Below are 27,612 nucleotides of genomic sequence, written 5' to 3'. Positions count from 1 at the left end.
ATTAGGTTTTTGTAATTTTATTTGTTTTTGATATAATCAAAAAATTCATTTTTTAATCAAAAAAATTTTAATTATTAATGACTTTTTATAAATTAATTTTTTTAAAAAGATGATAAAGTAAAAAATTATGTAATTTTTGAAGACATTTTAAATAAAATTACTTTCATCAAAAAATAATTATCGGCTTCAGAAATATAGCCAAAAAAAGATTCTTAAAATATTAAAAATTTCATTTTTAATAAAAAAAAATTTTATGCAAATTTTTGAAAAAATGTTAGTTAAACTAAAAATTTCAAAATTGTTATAAAGACTTTAATTACACATTAATTAATTCTCTTTCGATTAAAATAAGTTTCATTCAAAAAGAATTTTTCGTTCTTGAAATATGACAAATAAAAATGTGATGTTTTTTTCTGATTTTTTAACTTTTAAAATTTTTTTTTCAAAAGTGAAAAAATACCGATTATTATAAATTTTTTGAGGTAAATAAAAGTACTACTTGAAGTAATTTTTTTAGCTTCAATTTAAAATAATATCAAAAAAAAAAATTGTGATTTGATAAATGAAACCTGGTTCAGACGGATTGCAATTTGAAAAAAAAATTTTTTTATATATATACGTTACACCAAAATTTTACACATGCTTTATATACCATATATATATAAAATTTTGTATATACTATATATATGAATATTTTTTTTGTAACATTTTTAATATGAAATATTTTATAAATTATATATATATTATATATTAACATTAAATTATATATAATAAAATATTTAACAAAAAAATTGTTAATTAGTCTTAGCTTTTTATAGAGTATATTTTTCAATGTGATGGTAAAGTGAAAATTTATGTAGCGCTTTAAGATCTTTCAGTTAAAAATAGTATGGCTTGAAACCAATTTACGGCTTCTGAGATATGGTCGAAAAAAGCTTAAAAATTTGAAAATATTATTTTAGAAATAAAAAAAAATATTTATTATTACTAAGTTGCGAAATAATTTTTTTTTATGAATACACAAAATTTTTAAATAAATAAGAAAGCTAAACGTATAAATTTTAACTATTCACAATAAAAATATTGCAAAAAGCAATTAAAAATATTAGTTCCGTTTATAAAACTACTTTATTACTATATAAAAAAACAATACAATGATATTACTACACTACATTCTAATATATATTTTTAGTACATCACTCTACATTATTTAAATATGAAATATACTTATTTTAGTTTTATATTTTGTGGCTTTGTAATGCATTTAAAAATATTTATTAAGAGAAAAATTATTATAATATATATAAAAATATTACAAAAATGTTTTATAATTTTTAATTAGTAATGCCGGTTGATAGACGGCATTAGATGTATAATAGGCGGATACGAAAAGCAATATAAATACAAAGGAATAAGGAAATAAGAATGGTTCCAATTCTCTTACTTTTTGAAGTCCTAACTTACTGGTATACCACGGAAGGCATATCAGTACTAGTAATTATTCATATATTATTGTATCGTTGTTAATTATTAAACGTCATTATTAATAAAACCGTGTTATTACTATCCTTCATATGGTAAGTCCTAACTGCCGCTACGTCATTCTTTTACAGGGGTGAAAACCATGGACACCATAAGGAATCAAGAGTGTGGTGATTTATATAATAAAACAGCAAGAAAATATGCGATTGTTATTCATTGATTATTACCCCATTTTAAAAATTCTAATAAGAAATAATAATTAGAATGTTGATAAATATTAAAAAAATCAACTTTTTTTTATAAATATTACAAAAAAATTCTTTTTTAATTACTTCTTTTGTTTTTAGTCATTTTTTATATTAATAAAATAAATTTTATTAACCTTGTTTACTTAATAAAAAATTTATCATTTTTTTTTTACAAAAACAAATCTTTTTTTAAAAATAACTGCATTATATATATTAATATTACAATAAAAATTATAATATAAAAGTGTCACAATATTAGAAAATTTTTTAAAAAGTTTCTTCTAATGATGTTAACCCTACTGATATACTTCAATGATTAATAAAAAAAATCATTAAATATGTTTAAAAAAAAATTTTTTTTTAAGTGCCACATTATTTTGTGAAATGAACATAAAAAGTACTTTTTAAAAAAAGATATTCCATTGAAAAAGCACTGAAAGCATTTTTTTTTTTTAAATATTATGAAAAGTTTTTTATTGGAAAAGATATTGTTAATTTTAAATATTAAAATACTACCGAAAATTTTGATTAAAAAAAGAATAGAAAAAATTACATCAAATTTTGTAAACAAATTACTACACAATTATTAAATAAATAAATAAAAAAATTCTTTTTTACAATGTTAGAAATGAAATAAATTTTATTTTTAAAGATAATTTATTTATTTATAAATTTTAATATTCTCATTTATTTAAACACAGGTAATTAAAATGTTAAACATTTATCATTTAGTGATCCTCTTCTTCATTGATAATAAATTTATTTATTTCTTTTTCCAAGTAACGTTGTTCATTTATAATATTTTCTGATTTGCTTGATTCAGAGAGAGTTTTATCTTGATTTATACGTTGATCACATTGCATTCCTGTATTTAATGCTATTTCATTTGTTTTAAATTGATGAATCTGTGTCATCAAATTTTTCATTTTTATCACTATCTGATTCATCATTTGATGAATTTCTTTTTTATGCTTTTTAAACTCTTCCCTTAATTGTTAGATCTCATTTACAGCATTTTTACTTTTTTCAATCTTTGGTGGACGACCTCTCTGTTTCTTTATGAATAAAACAATTGTTTGTGGCGTTTCATTCCTTATTATGGGTATAGTTGAAGTTTCTTGATTAGAGTTTACATCTCTTAGCTCCATGGGCATGCTAGTGCTCTTTCCTGAAGTTTCTAGATTGGTACCATTAGCTAATACCATTTTTTTTATTGAATATAAATGGAAAGCTCCAATAAATATTTTAAAGTTTATATTCAATATAGAATATCTCCCAAAATAAAAAAATGAATAATATAAGCAAAAGATTACAATAAAATGATTAAAATTACTTTATTTATTACTTATATAGAAAAAAATAATTACTTAGATTGAATGATTGTACTCAAACTTTCATGATACTTATAATTTATCAATGAAAAATAAACTTTGTTTCGTATATCACTGCGTGGAAATGAAAGTAAAGTTGTAAAATTTTGATGAAAAAAATTTAAGTATAATTAAAAGTTCCAGGATCATTGTTATTTTTTACATAGAAATATTCTTTTTACATTATAAATGAGAAGTTACCAATTTAACAAAATACACCCAATTACAACAAAAATATAAGTAAAAATAACTTCAAACAAAGTATTCCATTTGTACCGTTCACATTCTGTTACAATTATTAATAGTAGTTCATAATTTGTAAAAAGTATTGAAAACTTTTGATGTTTCACATAGACAGACCCCAACTATTAGTGTTTTGAAAAAATAATCAACTATAAAATAATAAATTTATAATGATAACAAACTAGAGAAGTGAAATGTTGAGAATAAGAAAAAATTTAAAAAAAAATATCTTTTTGTTAAAGTTTTGTATATTATGACTTTTCATAAAATATCTTGATCCAAAAAACTTTTTGTCTCACTTGTTACCTTCTAAGATTGATAATTTTCAAGTGACATTTAAATTGAAAAAAAAAGAAGATTCTAAAAGTATAGTTAAATAATTTACACACAAACAAATTTTTTAAATAAATAAAGGTATTTATCTATTTGTTGGCAAAATTAAAAAATATCATTTTTTTAAAATTTTTATTTATATAAATTAAAAATGTATTTGAAAAAAAAGTTAGGAATATTTTTTATAGAAAAATGTTTTAAAGAATGAATTTTAAAAAAAATTTTTATTACAATTTTTAGATATTTTTTATGTAAATATATTATGATGATAGATATATTTAGCATGTAAATTTAAATAATAATGTATTTTATTATTATTTAGATTTTTATTTTTCAAGTTAACTACTGAGATTATAATAATTTATTTAAGATTAAATTTATATTACCTAGTTATAGGCAATTACATTATTTATGTGATCTTATTAGTATCAAAAAAAAATATCATTGTTATACTTTTTTTTCTACTATTAAAAAAATTTGAATTTTCCTTACAAGATTTGATAATGTGTGTGAGAATTACAATTTATTTGACTTTACATCTCTTACATATATTTTTACTGTACTTTAGAAAAATATATTAAAAAAATTTTTTTCATTTATAATTAATCATATATATATACATATATTTTATAGTTAAATGGGATTTAACCCTAACGAGTTGAGAATAAGTTTTTATATAATTATTATATGTTTTTATTTTCTTTCTTTTTTGTACTGGTTGCAACACCAATAAAAATTTTAACTTTATATTGGTCAGCAAAAATTTTAAAATATATATCTAGTCTCTTTATATTTAGAAAAAAAAAAGTTAATATTATTCCAATGTACTTTTATTTTTTGTTTCTTTTTTTTTGATACATTTTACAAAAATTACGAAATATATTTTAAATAAGCATATATGAGAGATTTTTATTTTGATTTATATATTTTATTTTTTTAATTAATATATTGCTTAAATTAATTCTTAATATAGTACCAATAAATATATATTTTTTTTAACTTTTGAAAAAAAGTCAAGTAAATGATGATCTAGATAATTTTTGAAACTATTTAATATTTTAATTATGCGTTGTAAAATAAAAATATTAAAAAAAAGTTCATTTTATTAGAAAATGTTTATCTTTGTTAAGTAATGTGTCAATTTTTTCTAAGATAAATTTATTTTATATGTTTTTGAATAAGTAAGATGTGCAGGCTTATCAACTTGCAAAGATTACCATTTTACAAGTTTTTTGGAAGGGTGAAAATAAGATTTTTTTAATTTTAATCATTATTTAAGTTTTTTATCATTATATAACCCGAAAACCAGAAAACTTGTAAGTCTTAATATTATCTTTTAATAATTTTTATATTGGTTCACTCTAGGTGGCCACAAGTGTTATAGTTTAATAAAGTTAAATAAAATAGAAAGTTTGTTATATCTTAAGATTGTTGTACGCTTCTAGTGATAGGGACGCCAAATACAATAAATTTAAATATTCTTAGAAAATTTATATTTAAATATTTTTACTAATAAAATTAATAAATTTTTTTTGCTGAGTGTAATTTTATAAAATTTATATATATCGTTTAGGGTTATTAAATTTTTTAATATTATAATTATTTATTAAATAAAAAAAACTATAAATATTTTATGTACAATTAATTTACTTACGCAAGTATCTTACTAACATTTTAACATATTTTTTTTATAACCATATTTTCGTGAATTTCGTCATAGATATCGGGCAATTAGTAATAGTTTTTTTTAGATTAATAATGGAAGAATACAAAAAATCAATCAACGAAATTTTTAAAGCTATGCGTGAGTATACAAAAGGGAAAGAAACCAATATTAATGATGTAAGTTTCAAAATTAAAATTAATAATTTATTTTTTGTAATTTCAGAAACACTTAAAGTTGTTGTGTCATCTGAGGAAAAAGAGCTATTAAAAAATACTGAAGAAATCCAAACCAGTAAAAAAAAGGATACTTTACATAATAATGATTTTTTTAAAGTAGGTTTTTTTTATTATTCTTTATAATATATAATTTTTATTTTAGATCATGCAATGTGTTGATATATTAGAATCACAAATAATGAATCTCCAGTGCCAAGTCGCCGAAAACATCCACAAATATGAAGAAACTTTAAATGACACAAAAAAACTTGTAAATATTTCCCGTAAGTTAAATGAAATTCAAAACCAAATTTGGCCGCAATGTAAGAACATTGAAGAAAATTTAAAGAAAATGGAAAATTGTGTATTGAAAACAAAAAGATTCACCAGAGAGTAAAATTGTAATGTATTTTTTTTTATTATTAAATAAAATGTTTAAAATATATATTGTGTTTATTTTTAATAACTTTTATTTTTGTTGTATAATAGGAAGCTAGTGTGTGTTTTGCCAACGCTAGGAAATTAAAATGTTTTGGAGTGTTTTTTAAATTCCCTAAATAAGTTAATTTTTAAAAAATATATGATCATTTAAAATTTTTAGGACCAAAAAAAGTCTTATAATAGTAAATATTTTTTTAACTTTTAAATTTGAAAAAAAAGTTTTTCGGACTTTTTTTTACATCTATATATAAAATATAAAGTTAAAATTTTTAAAAAAAAATTTAATTTTTTTCGTTATGAAAGCCTTTTCTATATTAAGATAAAAATTTTTTTAAAAATTGATTACGTTTTATTAATCAATGTGTTTTTTTTTCATTAAAAAGTTTTTTAAAAATTAAAATATCTAAAAAAAGTTTATAAACATGATTTTCCTATATTTATATTTCAATATTTCAATACATTTATCTAAAAAATTATGAGATAAAATTTTTTAATTTTTTAATATGTTATAAATATAAGTCTCTAGATTATATATTTTTTTTATAATACATAGTTTTTCCTGAAAAAAAATTTTTTTTACAAAAATGTTAAGACGTTTAAATTTTTTATAAAAATCATGTAAATTTATATATATAAATATTTAAATCAATTTATTTTAAAAATTTTGAGATAAAATTTTTTAATTTTTTAATATGTTATAAAACTAAATTTCTAGATTATATATTTTTTTTATGGTACATAGTTTTTCCTGAAAAAAAAAATATAAAAAAATGTTAACTTTTTTAAATTAGTTTTTATTTATGTTGTTAATATAAATAACAATTAGAATTGTGAATTTTTATATTTTGTTTGTGGTTTGTTTTTTTTTGTTTTTTAAACATTTTGAATAAGTAATTTTATCGTTTTTTTTAATATTAGAAAAATTTTTTGATTAAAAAAGATAACATTTTTTGTATTGATTTTTAAAATATAATACATTTAGAAATTAAAAATTAGAAATATATATATATATATATATATCATGTTTAATAAAATATAAAGTGTTGTACATAAAATTTATATTTAAATGTAGTGTAATAATATTATTTTATTGTTTTTTTTATATAATAATAAAATAGTTTCATAAACAGTTTCAATAATTTAAATTACATTTTGCAATATTTTTATTGTGAATAGTTAAAATTTATACGTTTATCTTCATTATTTTTTTCAAAATTTTGTCTATTCAAAGAAAAAAAATTAATTCTCAATATAGTACTAATAAATATTTTTTTACCATATCTCAGAAACCGTGCATTACTTTTAAACAAAACTAATTTTAAATGAAAGATTTTAAAAGCAACGTTAATTTTCACTTTATCATCACATTGATAAAAGTTCTCTATAAAAAGTTATAGCTAATTTAAAATTTTTTAGATAGAATAAAATTCTTTTTTTTTGGTTAACTCAAAACAAATAAAGCTACTGAAACCTAATAGTACTTAAAATGTAGCGCTTCAAATTTTTCAAAAGTATTTTCTTTTTTTGATAAATATAAAATTTTTAATTCTAAATTTAGAAAAACGAATAAGATGTGCAGGCTTTTTATCTTACAAAGATCACCATTTTACAAGTTTTTTGGAAAGGTGAAAATAAGTTTTTTTTTATTATTATCATTATATAACCCGAAAACCAGAAAACTTGTAAGTCTTAACATTATTTTTTAATAATTTTTATAATTGGTACACAATTGTCTTTAGGTGGCCACAATTGTTATAGTTAATAAAGTTAAATAAAATAAAAATTTGTTATTTCTTGAGATTGTTGTACGCTTCTAGTGATAGAAACGCCAGTGTGCAAGAAATTTAATATACTTTAAAGGATTTATATTTAAATATTTTTACTAACGATTAAATTTGAGCTACCAGGTACCAAAAAAATATTAATTTTTGAACTATTTAACAAAACTTATAAAAAAAAATTGTACTTTTTAAAGTTATTTTATAAATTTATTATATAAAACATAATTTGTCGGTTTTTTTAATTATAAATATAAATATTTTCGATTTTTAAAATTGAACTATCCAAAAAAATTTAAACACCTAATTGTTTTTGTGTATAAAAAATCATTGATCTTTAAACTTTTTGATAACTTTTTACTTAGTAGAAACGTCTTTAAAATATTAGTTAGATATATTAAATTAACCTTTTTTTTTGGTATTTCTAATATCTTTCCTATGTTTAAGCGATGTTACAATTAGGATTATTTTTTGAATTTATAAAAATTTGTTAATATACAAAATTATATAACTATGTGATTTTTAAATTATGAAAATTTTGACACATTATGAAAAAATTATTTTTTGTCGTGGAAATGATATTATTTAAATTTTTTTTTTACTTTTATCTATAAAAAAATGTACTTATTCATTTTTATATTCTTTCTGTGTATATTTTCCCGTTTTTAAAATATGTTATGCTTCTTTAAAAAAGTCATTAGATCTTTTGTGTAGAAAAAAATTGCAATGTGTTAGGATTTCAAATATAATATTAATAATTTATTTTTTTTAATGAAAATATTTTTACTTTTATTTATTTTTTAAAAAATGCTCTATTAATTATAATATATTATTCTATTAGGTAGGTAATTTTTTTGCATATTTTTTACTTTTTAAATCGTGTAATTATTTTGCTATGAGTTATTTTATTTTATTTTTTTTAATCGCGTTATTACTTTGCAATGAGTTTTTTTATTTTTTTATTTTATTTATTTGTTTATTTCAGATAATTGAAATGATTTCTTCTGCTATAATTTTGAATGAACAAAATTGCTTACATGAGGTTTTCTACGACGAAAGTAGTAAACCATCAAAACTTGGATCCAAACCAAAACACGATCTTCGTTTTGGATATGAATTAGACATATTCCAAGTTCAATCTAATTTGGCTGTGGACAACAATGAGTCAGTATTAATTGCTACTCATACTTCTGCAGGAAAAACTTCTATTGCTCGTTATGTGATAAACTCATGTTTGGAAGCCAAAAAAAGGTGCTTTTATACGACACCTTTAAAAGCACTTTCAAACCAAAAATACCATGAATTTAAGAAAATATATAATAATGTAAGTTTATTATTATTTTTTCATATTGCGATTTAATTTTTTTATATTTTGATAATTTAGTTAAAATTTTTAAAATATTATTTTCTTTGATATTTAATTAATTAATATTAAATTTTTTAGGTTGGATTAATCACAGGAGATGTATTCGTTAATGTTAACGCTTTAATTGTAATATTAACGATTGAAGTGTTAAACGAAATTATTATCAATGATTCTTTAAATTTTACAAATGCTGGATATGTAATAATGGATGAAGGACATTTTCTTGGAGATGAAGCAAGGGGCCATGTTTGGGAGGAAAGCATAATTAATATGCCAAAAGATATTAAATTAGCAATTCTTTCCGCTACTTTACAAAACTGCTCTGAGTTTGCAAAATGGATTGTTTACATAAAAGGAAACCCAATGCATGTTATTGGTACCAATGAAAGACCAATAACTCTTGAATATTGTGTTCATTGTTCCGCAACGGGAAGAATTATTCAAATAAAAGTGGGAACTGATGAAACCGATTCTGAAGGACTCGAAACCGCTATGATTGAATGCCAAGGGAAAAATAGAGGAAAAAAGGAACTCATGGAACTTCTTAAGATATTAAAAGATGAAGACATGCTTCCAGCCATAATTTATTGTCCATCAAAGAAGACATGTGATTCCATGGCTAAACTTATCTCGTCAATGTGTTTTTTGGATACAGTAGAAAGGGATTTAATGAATGAGTTATTAAAATTAACTCTGTTCTTGGAAGATGAAGAAATGAAAACGTTTATGTCTGAAATAGAAGATTACGCTGTTTGTTTAACTAATGGAATCGGCGTACATCACGGATCGCTTATGAAAATGACAAAGGAATTTATGGAAAAATGCTTCATCAACGGTGGCATCAAAGTCATGTTTTCGACTGAAACGTTGGCAGTTGGACTTAATATTCCAGCAAGATCAGTAATATTTACATCAGTTTACAAATTTGACGGCAATGTGAGAAGAACTTATAAACAAAGTGAATTTATTCAAATGGCTGGAAGAGCTGGAAGAAGAGGAATCGACAGTTTAGGACATGCAATCTTCTCCTTAACTGATTCAAATCGCTGAGGGGAAATAATTTCATCTTTTTTGAAACCAATATCTGGAAATTTGGAGAGTAAATATAAAATAAATTACTCAAAAATTCTTTATTACGCAGAAAAAAACTGCTTGGAGATGTTTGAAAAAAATATCAAAAAATCATTCATGAAATTCCAAAAAAAAGATATAAAAAAAGAAATCGTTATGTATAAAAGATTAAAAAAGTTTCTTCAAAAGGGAAACTTTATTAATAGTGAAGGAAAAATTACAAAAAAGGGATCTTTTGCTGTATCTGCAAGATTCAATAAAAATAATATGGTAATTGCAGAAATGATGAATAATAATGAATTTTTTCACTTAGAAAAAATTGAAATTATTGAAATACTTGCTATGCTTCAAAAAGATGATGAATTTGGCAGAGAAGAAAGTTTTGAATCAAACATTCCTACAAAGGACATTTTAGAAAGATATTGTCAAATATTTTATAAAAATGAACGTGCTTTTAAGGTGATTGATGAAAATGAAGAATATAAATCACCATTAGTCTTTAAATATGTAAACTGTATAAAAAAAATATACTGTGGTGTTCCAATTACGAAAGTTTCAAGTTCCAATATGATGTATTAGGGAGAAATATTTAAAAGAGTAACCGCAATAAGACAAATACTTGAAAATTTTACCAAAAATATATTTTTGTATGTTAATTTAAAAATCAAGTTTCTTGATATGGTAAAAAGACTTAAGGATATTGAGAAATATGACGTTTCTTCAATTTGAAAAAAAAATTTAAAAAAACAGTATGAAATAATGAAAAAAAACTTTTGTTTTTTATTAATTTTTAAAATACTGCTATTTGTGAATTTTAAAATTAAAAAAAAATAATTTTTTTTTTAAAACGGCTCTATATAGTAAATTTTTTAAAATAATTTCTTTTAGTGAGACAAACTTTCTTACTTTTTAAATATGTTGTAAAAATAAATCTTAAGATTCTATAATTTTTTTTGGTACATTTGTTTTTCTAAAAAAGAAAAATAAATAAAAAAAATTTAAAAAAAAATGTAAATTTATATTTTAATATTTAAATCCAGTTATCTAAAAAATTATAAGACAAAATTGTTTTTTTAAATATGTTGTAGAAATAAATCTCAAGATTCTATAATTTTTTTATGATACAGTTGTTTTCCTAAAAAAGAAAAAAAAATATTAAGACGGTTAAAATTTTTTTTATAAAAATCAAGTAAATTTATATATATTAATATTTAAATCAATTTATTTTAAAAGTTATGAGATAAAATTTTTTAATTTTTTAATATGTTATAAATATAAGTCTCTAAATTATATATTCTTTTTAGAGTACATAATTGTTTCTGAAAAAAAATTTTATTTTACAAAAATATTAAGCCGTTTCAAATTTATATATATAAAAATTTAAATTAATTTATTTTAAAAATTATGAAATAAACTTTTTTTATTTTTTAATATGTTATAAATATAAGTCTCTAAATTATATATTTTTCCTATGGTACATAATTGTTCCTGAAAAAAAAAATTTATTTATAAAAATCATCCTTTTATACACTTTTATCATGACATTTTCCTTTCTTTTTTTCTTCTTTCATCAAATAAGAATTCTTTTGCTTCTTTTATACAGTAAAAAACTTTATTATATATATATTCTTTTACTTTCTTGATTATTATTTTTTAAGTTTATACTACTGTTAAGAAACTCATTTTATACTAAACTTATGTTAAAATATTTTTTAAAAAATTCTAACGTTTTTTTTTAAGAAAACTCTAATTAATTAATTATAAAAGATTAAGTAAAAAAAATTTTTCAATTAGATAAGTTGACAATTCAATTTTTTTAACTTTTAACAATATTAAAAAAACAATATATATGAAAAATTTATTTCAATATAAGATTATTACAATTTAAAATTGTAAAGCACCGCCTTTACCCAGGCATATAAAAGGCTTTCTTACTACTAAGACTAGTTAGTCTTAAGTAGTATTTTTAAATACATGTTTGTTAAATTATTTTAGTGTAATTTAAATTAAGTAAATAAAACGTTTAAAAAAATTATAAAAAAATTATTATATTATGTAAATATTAAAAAAAAGTATAATATTTAAAATACATAAAATAAGACCAAAAAAAATATTCATAAAAATTCAGGCAATATAATTATATTTTCCAATAGCTTTATTAGAATAATTGAGTTGAGATGAAATAGAAGTATAGTCACATCCTTGAAATAAAGTAAAATGTGTTCTGGAGAAATTAATAAAATTATTTTTTTCTTTCTTGGTTGACAAATTGACAAGCAACATTTATTGGATCAGGAATAGAAGCATCAACAAGTTGTGGTTGTGGCACAATTATACCAAACTTAGTAAAAATATTGTTTCTATTATTAATACCAAGATTATACAATTGAAAACAAGTATTTTTTCCTTTTAAATAGTCTACTAGTGTTGACATATTGTTGTTATAATGTAGAAATAAGATCCAAATTGAATGTTGGTACTTTCTGTCTAGGAACAATTTTTAAAACTTATAATGGATAAAATTTTATTTCTTTAAAAACTTTCGTTACCTTATTTTTTTAATTAGTAACGTGAATTTTATAAACAAAAAGTGGCCATACTGGATATTTTAATTGTATATTAAATTTATTTTGAAAATATTCAGCAAAAGATTTTTGAGAACCATCTTTCATATCAATAATTGTATCTATTGTACTATGGTTATGAAGATCATGACGAAACTTAATGATATCACCATTTTTTCTATACACCGTTTCAAAATGGACACCTTTAATATTACTGTCATTAATTTCAGCGTTAAAATCTTTTAGTAAGCGTGGTACATTTCTTCTAAAGATTTCATCTTTAATAATTTTGTCAAGAAGCTCAGATTTGTAGTACACATTTTTAGATGCATTAATAGAAAGTACAAAACATGGTTCATCAATATTTGTAAATTTGATGTTTTCTGTAAAACTACCAACTATTATTCTACCAAGACCTATCCTTAAATTTTCATATTTCAAAAATGATGATGATTCAGTTAATGACTTCTCACCATTCAATTGAACATATCCACCTCCTCCAGCATTTTTGTCATTCAATGCTTGTTGTGTAACAATTAAATCTTAGCAACCAATTATAATCATAAACTCTTTTTCTTCGTAACAACTAGCATAGACGGAAAGATCAATCTCGTGATAACGGGTGGTTTTTTCAAAAAAAATTCTAACACTACCGTTTTTGAAAATACTTTTGTATTGGATACCTAATTTTTCTCTTTCAATTACAAATTCATCAATATTTAAAAGATGATTTGTTATTAAATTCTTCACACCATCGTAAGCATAGAAAAGTTTATCATTTCCAAAATTACCACTTAATTCATTAGCTTTACTTAGGGCGAATCTACAGACATTTTTTTTCTCAAGTGCTACAATTGATAAACTGTAATACAAGTAAAAATATTAATAATCAAATAAATATTTTAAATTTATCTAAGGCCTTCAGAATAAACACATGTTAAGTCTCTTGTTTTGTTACGATTTGGAAAGAAAACTTCAATTTTATAATTGTAACGATACCATATTGTTTCTTGACTAAACGAAAGTTTATGTAATTAGGTATTAATATGACTTGCAGACATCTTAAAAAAAATTAAGATGAACAATCCTATATACTTCTGAACTTTTTATAAATTATTTAAATGAGGTATATGTAAAAAAAAAGATATATTTTGACTTGTAGTATAATAATGGTGTGAGTAGAAAAAATCAAATTTAGTTATTATCAATTCCCACACTTTTTTTTATAACTAAGATTAATGTATCAAATTAAAAAAATATGTTAAAAGAGTAGAAATGAAAAACTATAAATACAAAGTCTTACACATAAAAATTTTTACAATTTAGAAACAACCACAATTATAAGTGCAGTAACAGTAATAAATAATTTTTATATCTCATCAAATTAAATATTAAAATGTATCAATCGACTAATGGCAAATTAACAATTTTAAAATAACAGTGAGAACCTTTAATGAATATTACACATACAGCTTTTGTGTGGTCTTTTAAATTTTGTACCTTTACATTAAAAAAAAGGTTACTCAAAATAAAAGAAGAACCTATATTGCAATCGTTAATTTTCATATTTTCTGTTGCAAATAAAAGTAAAATTTTCAATCTCTAATAAATGTTTCTTTTTTTTTTCCAAAAAAAATTTTACTTAACAGAATTACTAATATTGCAAGTACTTTTGGATCTTTTTTAGAGTCATTGACATATAAAATAAAAAAAATTAAAACAAGTAAAGTATTTAAAAAGTTTTTACAAATTTAATTAAATGAATAGTAATTTGAGCATTTGATAGTAAGAATAAAAAGTAAAAAAATAAAAATAGATTTTAACAAAAATTTTTTATTATAATAAAATAAAAAAAATTTTAAAAGAAATTTTAAAATAAAATTAAAATAGTTGAAAGTAGATTTTTAATAAAATTTTTATTAAAAAATTATTCTAAAATTATTTACTTTTTATTTATTCATTATATTAGTTAAAAAATATTATTAAATTATCAATGTATTTTTAAAAAAATTATACATACATGAAATTAGAATTAAGAAAGTTGATAGTAGTTTTTTTTTAAAACTTTTATTTTAAAAAAATTTAGCATGTCAGTGGCTCAAAAATTAAGCTTAATATCTTAATTATGCAAGTAAAAAAATTGTTTTAATGATACTAATAAAATATTTGATTACATGAAATCATTAAATAAGTATATTTTTTTATAATTAATTATATAAAAAAAACAATAATTAAAATAAATAATAACATAATTAATATTAACAATAGGAAAACACTCTATAATTTTTCAAATTTTTTAAAGCTTTCTTTATTCATCTTCTGTTTTTATTACACTTAATTTTAATTAACTAAATTTAACGAGATTAATAAAAATTTCATAGATATTATTTTAACTAATTTAATATAGTAACCATATACGTATACTTATTTAATAGAAAAATTTTTATAAAACATTTGTAAACTTTCAAATTTACTTCCATTTTATGAACAAGGTAAAAAAACAGATTATGACAATTAATATATACACAATCAGTATAATTTAAAATGGTATGTAATAAATGTTGAAATAGAATATAATTGATATAATAATAATTAAAATCAAGTTTCTAATTAATTATTAATGATATTTTTAGTATTTCACATTAAATTTAAAAAAAAAATATTTTTATTCAGATTCATGTGAATTTTTTTATTTATAAATGTATAATACAATTTGTAATGTGTTTTTGATAGAAATTTTGATGAGTAATAGTCACATCTTCCTGATAAATAAAATGTACGTTGTTCTCAAGAAAAGCAGTGTTACATAAAGGTATGATTTTCCTTCATCTCTTTTATAACAAAAATATATCATAAATTTTGTTGTATTTATTGTTTAACTTACATTATAAAAGAAGAAATTCCATTTAAGCAATTTTTGAAAGTTCAATAAATTTATTGTTACTAATTCATAAAAGTAAATTCTTTTCAGTATAGAGTATTAAATTCAATCTGATCCACAATAATGAAACATTTGTTTTTGATTATTTCTTTTTAAAATAACTATTAATTGTACAAAAAAGAATTTGATAAAAAAAATCAAAATTTAATAAAATTTCTTTTTTCTAAATCCTTTTCCTTAACCGACAATTCTAATTCACATATCTTTTAATTGAATATTTAAAATGATTATATAATTTAATGCAGATAATATAAAAATAAAAGGTAACATACAATCAGATGATGTTTGTATGTCTGTTTACACAAATAAATGTGTAAATTGTATACAAATGAGCGATAGAAAAATTATATACTCAGAAATATTTTAAGAATCATCGGTTTATAAAACCCAGTTTGAGGTAATTATTGAATTCTGAAGTATAATCTTCAGCTTTCAAAATTTTGGAACGAGGCTATTCCTAGCTTCTAATGTTAATTAAAAAAAAAGCATTTTTTTATATATTCTTACAATTTTTAAAAACTTTAATACTTGTATATATTATAATAAACAAAAATGAAAAATATAATATATTTTAATTTAATAAATGTTAATATTTTTAAATGATAAGGTTAATAGTGGTTTAGAAATTCAAAAAATAATTTAACTAATATAATATAATTCTCTTCAATGATGTTTAATATTTTATGTAAATTTAAAAAATTAGACAAAATTTTTGTGAGTTAATTTCAATCAAAAATTAATTTTCCATTATAAGGTATGTTTATATATGTACAATTAAAAATAATAAGAGATCATACAAAAAAAGTTGACTATTCATTTATATGATATTTGTATGTCTGTTTAAACAATGATATGCAAAATATAAGAAACAAGTGAATGAAATAAAATTAATATACTCTCATATTTTTGTTTACTATTTGGTTTAAAAACCCAAATTAAAGTACTTATTGAATTTTGACGTGAATCTTCATTTTTCAAAATTTTGGAACGAAGCTATTAATAGCTTCTAATATTAACGAAAGAAATTGATTTTAAAAACATTTTGATCAATTTTTGAAAGTGTGATGGTAAAATGTTTTGTTTAAAAATTTATTCAAATATTAAGAATTAAAAATATATACATTTTACTTTTAAAAGAATAGCAATAACTTTGGCATAACTTTTAATAACAAATTTGATGTAATTCACCTCAATTACATAAAATTATTTTTAAAAATAAAAAAAAAACTAAAAATTGACAATATATTTGTGATTTAACTACATTAATAAAATAATTTGTCCTAGAATTAAAGATGATTTTACTTGTGCAATAAAAGTTTTGCACAAGGTATGTTAAGAAAAGGTAATCATACATTCAGATGATGTTTGTATGTCTGTTTACACAAATATATGTGTATATAGTAAACAAGTGAGTGAAAGAAAAATGATATACTCGGAAATTTTCACATTCTTTTTGGTTTATAAAACCCAGTTTGAGGTAATTATTGAATTCTGAAGTATATTCTTCAGCTTTCAAAATTTTGGAACGAAGCTATTATTTAGCTTCTAATGTTAACAAAAGAAATTGAATTTAAAAACATTTTGATCAATTTTAAACAGATTGGATGAGAAACATTTTTTTCAAAATATTTAAAAAATATATTTTATAAAAAGAAAAAAAAATGCTTTTATTTTTAAATTAAAAATATTTATTTTTTTAACATATATAACAAAAGCAGTGGTAAAATTTTTATTGATAATTTGACAAATTTAATTTAATACTCTTAAATGATCTTTAATTATTTTACAAAATAAAAAATTCAAAACTTGGCAAATTGTTTGTAATTTAATTTCAACAGTTAATTATTTTTTTCATATGTATTAAATATTTATATATGTACAATTAAAAGTCATAAGAGATTATAAGAAAATAGTTAACTGTTCAATTAGATAATGTTTGTATGCCTATTTACACAAATAAATGTAGTACATAGTAAACATGGGAATGAAAGAAAATTAATATACTCATCGACTTTTATAGTTTCTTTGGTTTAAAAAACCCAGTTTGAGGTAATTATTGAATTCTGAATTAAAATCTTCATTTTTCAAAATTTTGGAACGAAGCTATTATTTAGCTTCTAATGTTAATAATAAGAAATATAAAATTTTATAGATTTAGTCAAAATATAAACTATTCTTATAGAAAAATCTTCTATTCAAAAACTTAAACAAATTTTTATTAATGAAAAGAAATAAAATAAAATACATTACACATTATACTTTAAAAATATTACTATTTCAAATTTGAAAAGATTTTAAATAGTAATGCCAGTCAGTAGACGGCATTATGTAGGCGGATTCAGAGAGTATAAAAAGGAGAAGAAATAGAAGACAAAGTCAGTTTTGTTGTCCGGGAAGTTGGTCTGCTCAAGTACCAGTTCAGCTCTGCTCACTCTTAATTTATTTATTCTTAATATTTTTCTGTTGTTATTATATTAATAAATATTTATATCAATCTTTCTGTTTTATTTATCTCCCTTTTAAAGACTAAAACCGCTGCATTATCTCTCAATAGAGATGAAAACCATGGGAACCATTAGGAAATGATAAATTTAATGTAATTCATTTTAATAATATTTAGTTATTTTTATAAGTTTAAAAACACAAATTAAGACAAAGTATTTGGCATTTAATTACAATAAGAAAGTAAATTTTAAATGTATAAGAAATGTTTAGGTATGTATAATTAAAAATCTTAAGATATAATACAAGAAAAAAGTTGGCTATTCATTTATATAATGTTTGTATGTCTGTTTACACAATTATATGCAGTGTATAGTAAACAAGTGAATAAAATAAAATTAGTATACTCTCAAATTTTTATATATTCTTTGGTTTAAAAAACCCAGTTTGAGGTAATTATTGAATTCTGAAGTATAATCTTCGTTTTTCAAAATTTTGGAACGAAGCTATTATTTAGCTTCTAATATTAACAAAATAAATATAGTTTAAATAATATCTTGATTAAAAAATATTTTTTTCATAATAATCGTAAAAAGCATATTTTAAAAAAAAGAAATAAAATGTATAATAAATTTTTCTTTAAAGAATATTTTATTTAAAATTGAATAACAATAAAATTATTAGAAAATCTAATGATAATTTGACATAATAAAAATGATTCAACTTAGTAATATTTAATTATTTTTATAAATCTTAAAAATACAAAATTGGTCAAAAAATATTATAGATTTAATTACTTTAATGAATTAATTTATTCTAGAATTAAAAATGACTATGCATATGCAATTAAAGGCAATGTAAAAAGTATGTTAAAAAAAAGTTGACTTTTTAATTAGATGATGTTTGTATGTCTGTTTACACAAATAAATGTGTAAATTGTATACAAATGAGTGAAAGAAAAATGATATATTCAGAAACTTTAATAGATTCTTCGGTTTATAAAACCCAGTTTGAGGTAATTATTGAATTCTGAAATATATTCTTCAGCTTTCAAAATTTTGGAACGAAGCTATTATTTAGTTTCTAATGTTAAACAAAGAAAATGATTTTAAAAACATTTGGATCAATTTATAACACTTTGATAGTAAAAAAAATTTTCCTTAAAAATTTATTGCAATATTTAGAATTGAAATAATTTATTCATCTTACTTTAAAAAAACAACAATAACTTTGATATTAATTTTAATAGCAAATTTAAATTAATTCACCACAATGATAATAAATTATTGCTAAAAATAGAAAAAAAAAACTAAATTTGACAAAATTATTGTGATTTAACTACAATAAGAAATTAATTTGTCCTAGAATTAAAGATGATTTTACATGTGCAATAAAAGTTTTGAACAAGGTATGTTTAAAAAAGGTAATCATACATTTAGATGATGTTTGTATGTCTGTTTACACAAATATATGTGTAAATTGTATACAAATGAGTGAAAGAAAAATAATATACTCAGAAACTTTAATAAATTCTTCGGTTTATAAAACCCAGTTTGAGGTAATTATTGAATTCTGAAGTATAATCTTCATTTTTCAAAATTTTGGAATGAGGCTATTATTTAGCTTCTAATATTGCCAATAGAAATTTAATTTTTGTGCTCTTTTATCATTTTTAAACTCTTTTAAAGTAAAGATTTTTTTCAATGTTTTATTCTAATATTCGGGAATAACAATAACTTTGATTAAAATTATAATAACAAACTAGCAAATTTTATGTAACTTACTATAATGATATTTAATTATTTTTATAAATATAAATAAAATTTAACAAGATTTTTATGATTCTATTACAATTATGAATTAAACTATTCTAGATTTAAAAATTATTATACATATAACATTTGAAGGTTTTATACGAAGCATATTAAAAAAAAAAGTTGACTGTTCATCAGATATTGTTTTTGTGCATGTTTACATAAATTTATGTTGTATATAGAAATCAAGTGAATGAAAGAAAATTAATATGCTCTCAAACTTTCAAACATTTTTTGGTTTAAATAACCCAGTTTGAGGTAATTATTGAATTCTGAAGTATAATCTTCAGCTTTCAAAATTTTGGAACGAAGTTATTTTTAGCTTCTAATGTTAATTATAAAAAAAAGCGTTTTTTTTTATATTTTTACAATTTTTAAAAACTTTGATACTTATATATATTCTAATAAACAAAAATGAGAAATATAATATATTTTAATTTAAAAAATGTTAATATTTTTAAATGATAAGGTTAATTGTGGTTTAGAAATTCAAATAATAAAGTAACAAATATAATATAATTATCTTCAATGATGCTTAAAATTTTTTGTAAATTTAAAAAATTAGACAACATTTTTGTGATTTAATTACAATCAAAAATTAATTTTTCATTATAAGATATGTTTATATATGTACAATTAAAAATAATAAGAGATCATACAAAAAAAGTTGACTATTCATTTATATGATGTTTGTATGTCTGTTTACACAAATATATGTGTATGTAGTAAACAAGTGAGTGAAAGAAAAATGATATACTCGGAAATTTTCATATTCTCTTTGGTTTATAAAACCCAGTTTGAGGTAATTATTGAATTCTGAAGTATATTCTTCAGCTTTCAAAATTTTGGAACGAAGCTATTATTTAGCTTCTAATGTTAACAAAAGAAATTGAATTTAAAAACATTTTGATCAATTTTAAACAGATTGGATGAGAAACATTTTTTTCAAAATATTTAAAAAATATATTTTATAAAAAGAAAAAAAAATGCTTTTTATTTTTAAATAAAAAATATTTATTTTTTTAACATATATAACAAAAGCAGTGGTAAAATTTTTATTGATAATTTGACAAATTTAATTTAATACTCTTAAATGATCTTTAATTATTTTACAAAATAAAAAATTCAAAACTTGGCAAATTGTTTGTAATTTAATTTCAACAGTTAATTATTTTTTTCATATGTATTAAATATTTATATATGTACAATTAAAAGTCATAAGAGTTTATAAGAAAATAGTTAACTGTTCAATTAGATAATGTTTGTATGCCTATTTACACAAATAAATGTAGTACATAGTAAACATGGGAATGAAAGAAAATTAATATACTCATCGACTTTTATAGTTTCTTTGGTTTAAAAAACCCAGTTTGAGGTAATTATTGAATTCTGAATTAAAATCTTCATTTTTCAAAATTTTGGAACGAAGCTATTATTTAGCTTCTAATGTTAATAATAAGAAATATAAAATTTTATAGATTTAGTCAAAATATAAACTATTCTTATAGAAAAATCTTCTATTCAAAAACTTAAACAAATTTTTATTAATGAAAANTTATTCTTTAAAAATAATTATACTATAAATTAACCTCACTTAAAAAAATGTTTTACTGGGAGTAAGATTAGAAATCATATTTCAAATGATTATTAAACGTATATAAAAGTTTATGAAACCAAATAAATATTATTTTATGTATTTTAATTATATCTTCTTAACTTTAAGTAATACTATATTTTATATATTTAATTGTCTAATTATAAAAGTTGTACAAATTTGTTTTAATAAAAATTTTAATATATAAAATATTTTTTTTACCATATGCTAATAAAAAAAAAATATTACTCAAAGAAAGTATTATATATTTCAAAGAAAATAAAGTGTACAATTTTCTTCACCTTTTTGCAAAATTTATTGTTGTACATTTTGTTAATTAGTAAAAAATTTGAATAATTTTTTCGATCTCATTATGCATGTACTAGATTGATCTAAGAGGATAGAAAATGAGCGTTTTTTTTTTGTGTGCATGCACATACAATTAAAGGCATTGTAAAAAGTATGTTAAAAAAAAGTTGACTTTTCAATTAGATGATGTTTGTATGTCTGTTTACATAAATTAATGTGTAAATTGTATACAAATGAGTGAAAGAAAAATGATATACTCAGAAACTTTAATAATTTCTTCGGTTTATAAAACCCAGTTTGAGGTAATTATTGAATTCTGAAGTATAATCTTCATTTTTCAAAATTTTGGAATGAGGCTATTATTTAGCTTCTAATATTGCCAACAAGCGCGTGCTTCGCACACGTTTGCCTGCAGGGCAGGTCTTTTGTGTAAGTAATAGATTTTTTCATTTTATGAGTGATTTAAAGCATGTATTTCAGACGCTCAAATTTTAAAAATTTTTTAAATAATGTGATCTATTGTATCATAAAAAATATTTTTTGATTATTTCCTTATTTTTCAACATTTATTTATTTTTTTAAAATTTTTCTATATGCAAATTGATAAAATAATTATAAGAATAAATAATTAAATCTTTAAATTTATACATTGACATTTTTTCTTTACAGCTATAGCTATAAAAAACAATTAGTTAAAAAAACTCATTTATTTTTTTAATTTATCATTATTATAAATATAAAATTATAAAATATATAAAAGTTAAAAAAAATTAACGTAAATTGTTACATTATCATTATAAATTGGTATATATCTTTTTTTTATGCTGATATTTGTGTTGAATAACACTTTTTAAAACTTTGATTATCCTAAGAGGAAAAAATTGTTAAAATTTTTTTACACGTTTTCGCGCATAACTCAAGAACGAAAAATGATAAAAATATGATCTAATAGCCAAAATGTAGAGAATAAAAATCCCCCGAGGTGTTTTTTTCATTTTTTCAAAAAATTCATTTTTTCAAGAATTATAGCGTTTTGAAAATTTTTGAAAATTTTTGAATTTTTTACCTAACTTTAAACCATCATATCTTACTTAAAAATTCATCTTTTCGAAAAAATAAGGTCGGAAACGTTTTCTACGACCTTTTTTTACCTTTGAGTCAAATTTTGCTAAAATAACTCTTGAAACTTAAGCGTTGCAGCAAATGAAACATTTGCAGCTTTTGCTGCAATATCTATATGAAGACGCAATTTTTTTTAAAAATTATTGAACTTTTTGTGATCAGCGCATTTTTTTACCTTAGGATAAATTAAAAAATATAAAAAATTCTAAAAAAATTTTTCCTACTTAATTCTCGCCTATATATATTTAGGATTAGGATTAGGATAGAAATTTAATTTTTGTGCCCTTTTATCATTTTTAAACTCTTTTAAAGTAAAGATTTTCTTCAATGTTTTATTCTAATATTCGGGAATAACAATAACTTTAATTAAAATTATAATAACAAATTAGCAAATTTTATGTAACTTACTAGAATGATATTTAATTATTTTTATAAATATAAATAAAAATTAACAAGATTTTTATGATTTTATTACAATTATGAATTAAACTATCCTAGATTTAAAAATTATTATACATATAACATTTGAAGGTTTTATACGAAGCATATCAAAAAAAAAAGTTGACTGTTCATCAGATATTGTTTTTGTGCATGTTTACATAAATTTATGTTGTATATAGAAATCAAGTGAATGAAAGAAAATTAATATGCTCTCAAACTTTCAAACATTTTTTGGTTTAAATAACCCAGTTTGAGGTAATTATTGAATTCTGAAGTATAATCTTCAGCTTTCAAAATTTTGGAACGAAGCTATTCTTAGCTTCTAATGTTAATTATAAAAAAAAGCGTTTTTTTTTTTATTTTTACAATTTTTAAAAACTTTGATACTTATATATATTCTAATAAACAAAAATGAGAAATATAATATATTTTAATTTAAAAAATGTTAATATTTTTAAATGATAAGGTTAATTGTGGTTTAGAAATTCAAATAATAAATTAACAAATATAATATAATTATCTTCAATGATGCTTAAAATTTTTTGTAAATTTAAAAAATTAGACAACATTTTTGTGATTTAATTACAATCAAAAATTAATTTTTCATTATAAGATATGTTTATATATGTACAATTAAAAATAATAAGAGATCATACAAAAAAAGTTGACTATTCATTTATATGATGTTTGTATTTATGATTACACAAATATATACGTGTATATAATAAACAAGTGAGTGAAAGAAAAATGATATACTCAGAAACTATAATTGATTCTTCGGTTTATAAAACCCAGTTTGAGGTAATTATTGAATTCTGAAGTATATCTTTAGCTTTCAAAATTTTGGAACGAAGCTATTATTTAGCTTCTAATATTAACAAAATAAATATAATTATTTGTGCTCTTTTATCATTTTTAAACGCCTTTAAAGTAAAAGTTTTCTTCAATGAATAATTCAAATATTCGGGAATAAAACAAATTTTACCTTAAAAATTTTTTTATTTTTAAAAGAATAACAATAACTTTGATAAAAATAATAATAATAAATTGGCAAAATGAATGTAACTTGCTATGATGATATTTAATTATTTTTATAAATATAAATAAAATTTAACAATATTTTTATGATTCTATTACAATTATGAATTTTACTATTCCAGTGTTGAAAATGAATTGTACATATACAATTGAAGGTTTTTATATAAAGTATATTAAAAAAAAAGTTGACTTATCATTTAAATGTTGTTTGTATGTCTGTTTACACAAATATATGTGTACATAGTAAGGAAGTGAGTGAAAGAAAATAAATATACTCTCAAACTTTTTTATATTCTTCGGTTTAAAAAACCCAGTTTGAGGTAATTATTGAATTCTGAAGTAAAATCTTCATTTTTCAAAATTTTGGAACGAAGCTATTATTTAGCTTCTAATATTAATAAAAAAAGTAGATTTTGCTTATAAATATTTGGTGATTGAGTTAAATAAAGTTTAAAAATTATTAAATTTTTTTTATAAGCTAAACAATAAGCGTTTTAAAATTATTTTTTAATTTTTCACTAATTAACAATAATCTATTAACATCTGTATATCTCATGTTTTTAAAATTTCCTTTTATCATTTAATAATTTAAATTGTTTTAAATGTTTTTAAAATGAATACTCTAAATAAAAAATAAAACGAAAAAATTATTTTTAGTACAATAATAAAACCATTTTCAATCTACATTCTTATATAAGTTTATAATTGAATAAAATTGTTTAGTATAAAGCATAAATCACCTATATTATTTTTTTTGAACTTATAAATTGATAAAGAAGAGAAAAATGGAAAAAATAATAATATCATATCTAGCACTTTTATAAAAATTATGATTCATAAAAGTAAAATTTTCTAAAAAATCTTCAATGTACCATGATATTTCTAGTGTAGATTAAAATTCCTCAGGAAATCCTGAATCCAAATGTTTATACTGAAATGAAAGTGATAACAGAAAAAATGTAATTGCAAACTGTATCAATAAATAAATATTGAACATGATAAATTTTTTTTGATCTATTTATTTTTTTACTTTATTCATATCAGAATATATGAACTTAAAAATTATTTTATTAATCTTCTTATTTGATTATAACCAATTAAAATATATTTAATTTTTTTTCATTGTACTTAGATTATTCATTTTATTGCATCTTCCACTTATATAAACGCTAACGTTTTGGTGAATATTACCAAGCTGAAAATTTGTAAATTTATATATATATATAATTTTTCTTTGTTTTATTAAGTATAATGTTCTATTTTAATACTTGTAAAAAATAAAAGTTGTAAAATCCAGTAGAAAAGTAAATAGAGAATTCTGAAGTATATTTTTTAAATTTAAAAATTTTGGATCAAAACGTGTGATAATTACTAATTCAAATTGTTGTAATTTTTAAAACATTTTAATTTACTGCAAAAGATGAAATTATTTTATATGATTTAGAAAGTTTGATATAAAATTTAAAATCTGTATAAAAAATACTGCTAAAATTGTTATTAAAATATAACAAATTTATTTTTACCAACATATATTATTGTTAAGTTTTTAAATCAGAAACTTTTAATTTTTTTTTCAAAATATATTTTTCAGTTTTTAAAAAATAATGTTTGATTCAATAACAATTTTGAACTAAAAGTATAATGAAAATTATTTTAATGATAAATATCGTGTTTGTGCTTAATACAATTTATATTATTCAGAAAAAGATATTTTGAAAAAAAAATTATCATTTTGTATCAGATTAAATATTTGAAAACAAATATGTAGTAATTAATATATACAGCAATTTTTGCAAATAAGTTTATTAAAATATTCTTAAAAAAATATTATTAAAAGTTTTCAATTTATCAAAAAAATTATTAGCATATTTAAAAAATAAGCACATTTAAAATAGTTTAAATGTTGATTTTTTTTGTAATGTTTTGGAAATAACAAATTTATAAATTGTTAAAAGATTATATCAAAAAAAAATTCATAATTTTTGTTGGTAATATTTTCATATATAACTAGTATGTTATATAAAATTTATTTAATTGTTTTATAATGATTGATATTTTTATTTTGTTAGATATTTTTCAAAGAAAAAAAACGTTCATTTTTAATTTTGTAAAATTATCTCTAATCTAAAGATCACTTTTAGTTTGATATAAAATATTGCATTCGAATTTTCAATATATTTTAATAAGCTTTAAATTTCAATTATCAAAAGTAAAAATATATTACTAAAATGAGAAATATAACTAACTAAAAGGTAATAATTTTTAATTTTTTTTCTTGTAAAAACACTTTTAAAATTGTAACTTATGACACTTTTTAACAATTTAAACGTTCTATTAATATGATCAATTTAATATTAATAAATAATGAGAAGGTAAATTACTTTTATTGGACAATATTTGTTTGCATTGAAAACGAAAATTTGGTATTTGGTTTAATGCCAAATAGTATATGATATTAAAATAAACTTTAACTTAACGCAATAATTTGTGACGCTTTAAATAATTTAAATAAAAGTTAAATAATTCTTGATAAATTTGATTATTATAACAAAAAAATATATAATTTCTAAATAAAAAAATATACATATCTGATAATAAATAAATAAAATTTTAGCAAACATTATGTTGTGGCATTCATTTTTGTGTTACAATTACTAGAACTCCTGACGGACTTTCATGTAGCGGTATAATAGTCTCTATAAGATTTACTATTTTCTTATGTGTATAAAATAAATTGTTTACATAAATCTTTTATATTCTAAAAAAAAGTCTAATGCACTTAATAAGAGGAACATACAATTTTTCATTGCAAGGTATTTTCAATAAGAATGTTTTAAAGACTGTTTCTATATTTGCTACTATATAAACATTACATCTTAAATTTTAAACTATGTATATATTTCATGTTTTAATAGAATATGTAAAATTGTCTTTACTAAATAACTTGGTTTCACTACAATTATTAAATGAATTTTGTTTCAGAAATATGAAAAAATATAATTCAATAATTTCTATTCAGGTTATTTTTTTAACTTATCTTTATTATTCAGATATAAAAGCTAATGATATTATGTTATAACAGTAAAATTAATTTAACCTTTGCAACATTTAAAAATAGTAGGATAATTTAAATA

General features: G+C 19.8%; 5 protein-coding genes across 5 annotated transcripts; 3 read left to right on the top strand and 2 right to left on the bottom strand.

Annotated features, from left to right (window-relative positions):
* Nucleotides 1-2,725: 2,725 nt before the first annotated feature.
* Nucleotides 2,726-2,935, bottom strand: SRAE_0000057300 (Hypothetical protein; the record flags this gene model as incomplete). The annotated part of the gene is made up of 1 exon (XM_024646481.1): nt 2,726-2,935. One exon carries the CDS (start codon nt 2,933-2,935, stop codon nt 2,726-2,728), a length of 210 nt encoding a protein of 69 aa, XP_024500658.1.
* A 2,499-nt stretch (nt 2,936-5,434) lies between these two features.
* SRAE_0000057200 (Hypothetical protein) lies at nt 5,435-5,954 on the top strand (the record flags this gene model as incomplete). Its single annotated transcript, XM_024646480.1, has 2 exons — nt 5,435-5,674; nt 5,721-5,954. The coding sequence occupies 2 exons, from the start codon at nt 5,435-5,437 to the stop codon at nt 5,952-5,954; spliced, it is 474 nt and encodes a 157-aa protein (XP_024500657.1).
* A 2,816-nt stretch (nt 5,955-8,770) lies between these two features.
* SRAE_0000057100 (Superkiller viralicidic activity 2-like 2) lies at nt 8,771-10,192 on the top strand (the record flags this gene model as incomplete). The annotated part of the gene is made up of 2 exons (XM_024646479.1): nt 8,771-9,100; nt 9,221-10,192. 2 exons carry the CDS (start codon nt 8,771-8,773, stop codon nt 10,190-10,192), a joined length of 1,302 nt encoding a protein of 433 aa, XP_024500656.1.
* Nucleotides 10,193-10,369: 177 nt separating this feature from the next.
* On the top strand, nt 10,370-10,792 carry SRAE_0000057000 (Hypothetical protein; the record flags this gene model as incomplete). Its single annotated transcript, XM_024646478.1, has 1 exon — nt 10,370-10,792. The coding sequence occupies one exon, from the start codon at nt 10,370-10,372 to the stop codon at nt 10,790-10,792; it is 423 nt and encodes a 140-aa protein (XP_024500655.1).
* Nucleotides 10,793-12,771: 1,979 nt separating this feature from the next.
* Nucleotides 12,772-16,535, bottom strand: SRAE_0000056900 (Protein argonaute-2; the record flags this gene model as incomplete). The annotated part of the gene is made up of 3 exons (XM_024646477.1): nt 12,772-13,319; nt 13,362-13,639; nt 16,516-16,535. The coding sequence occupies 3 exons, from the start codon at nt 16,533-16,535 to the stop codon at nt 12,772-12,774; spliced, it is 846 nt and encodes a 281-aa protein (XP_024500654.1).
* Between the last annotated feature and the right edge of the window lie 11,077 nt (nt 16,536-27,612).

Source organism: Strongyloides ratti, scaffold srae_scaffold0000004, assembly GCF_001040885.1.
Source record: "Strongyloides ratti genome assembly S_ratti_ED321, scaffold srae_scaffold0000004".
In the NCBI taxonomy this organism is placed as follows: Eukaryota; Metazoa; Nematoda; class Chromadorea; order Rhabditida; family Strongyloididae; genus Strongyloides; species Strongyloides ratti.
Note: the sequence above shows the minus strand (reverse complement) of the source record. Positions and strands in the feature narration are given on the sequence as shown.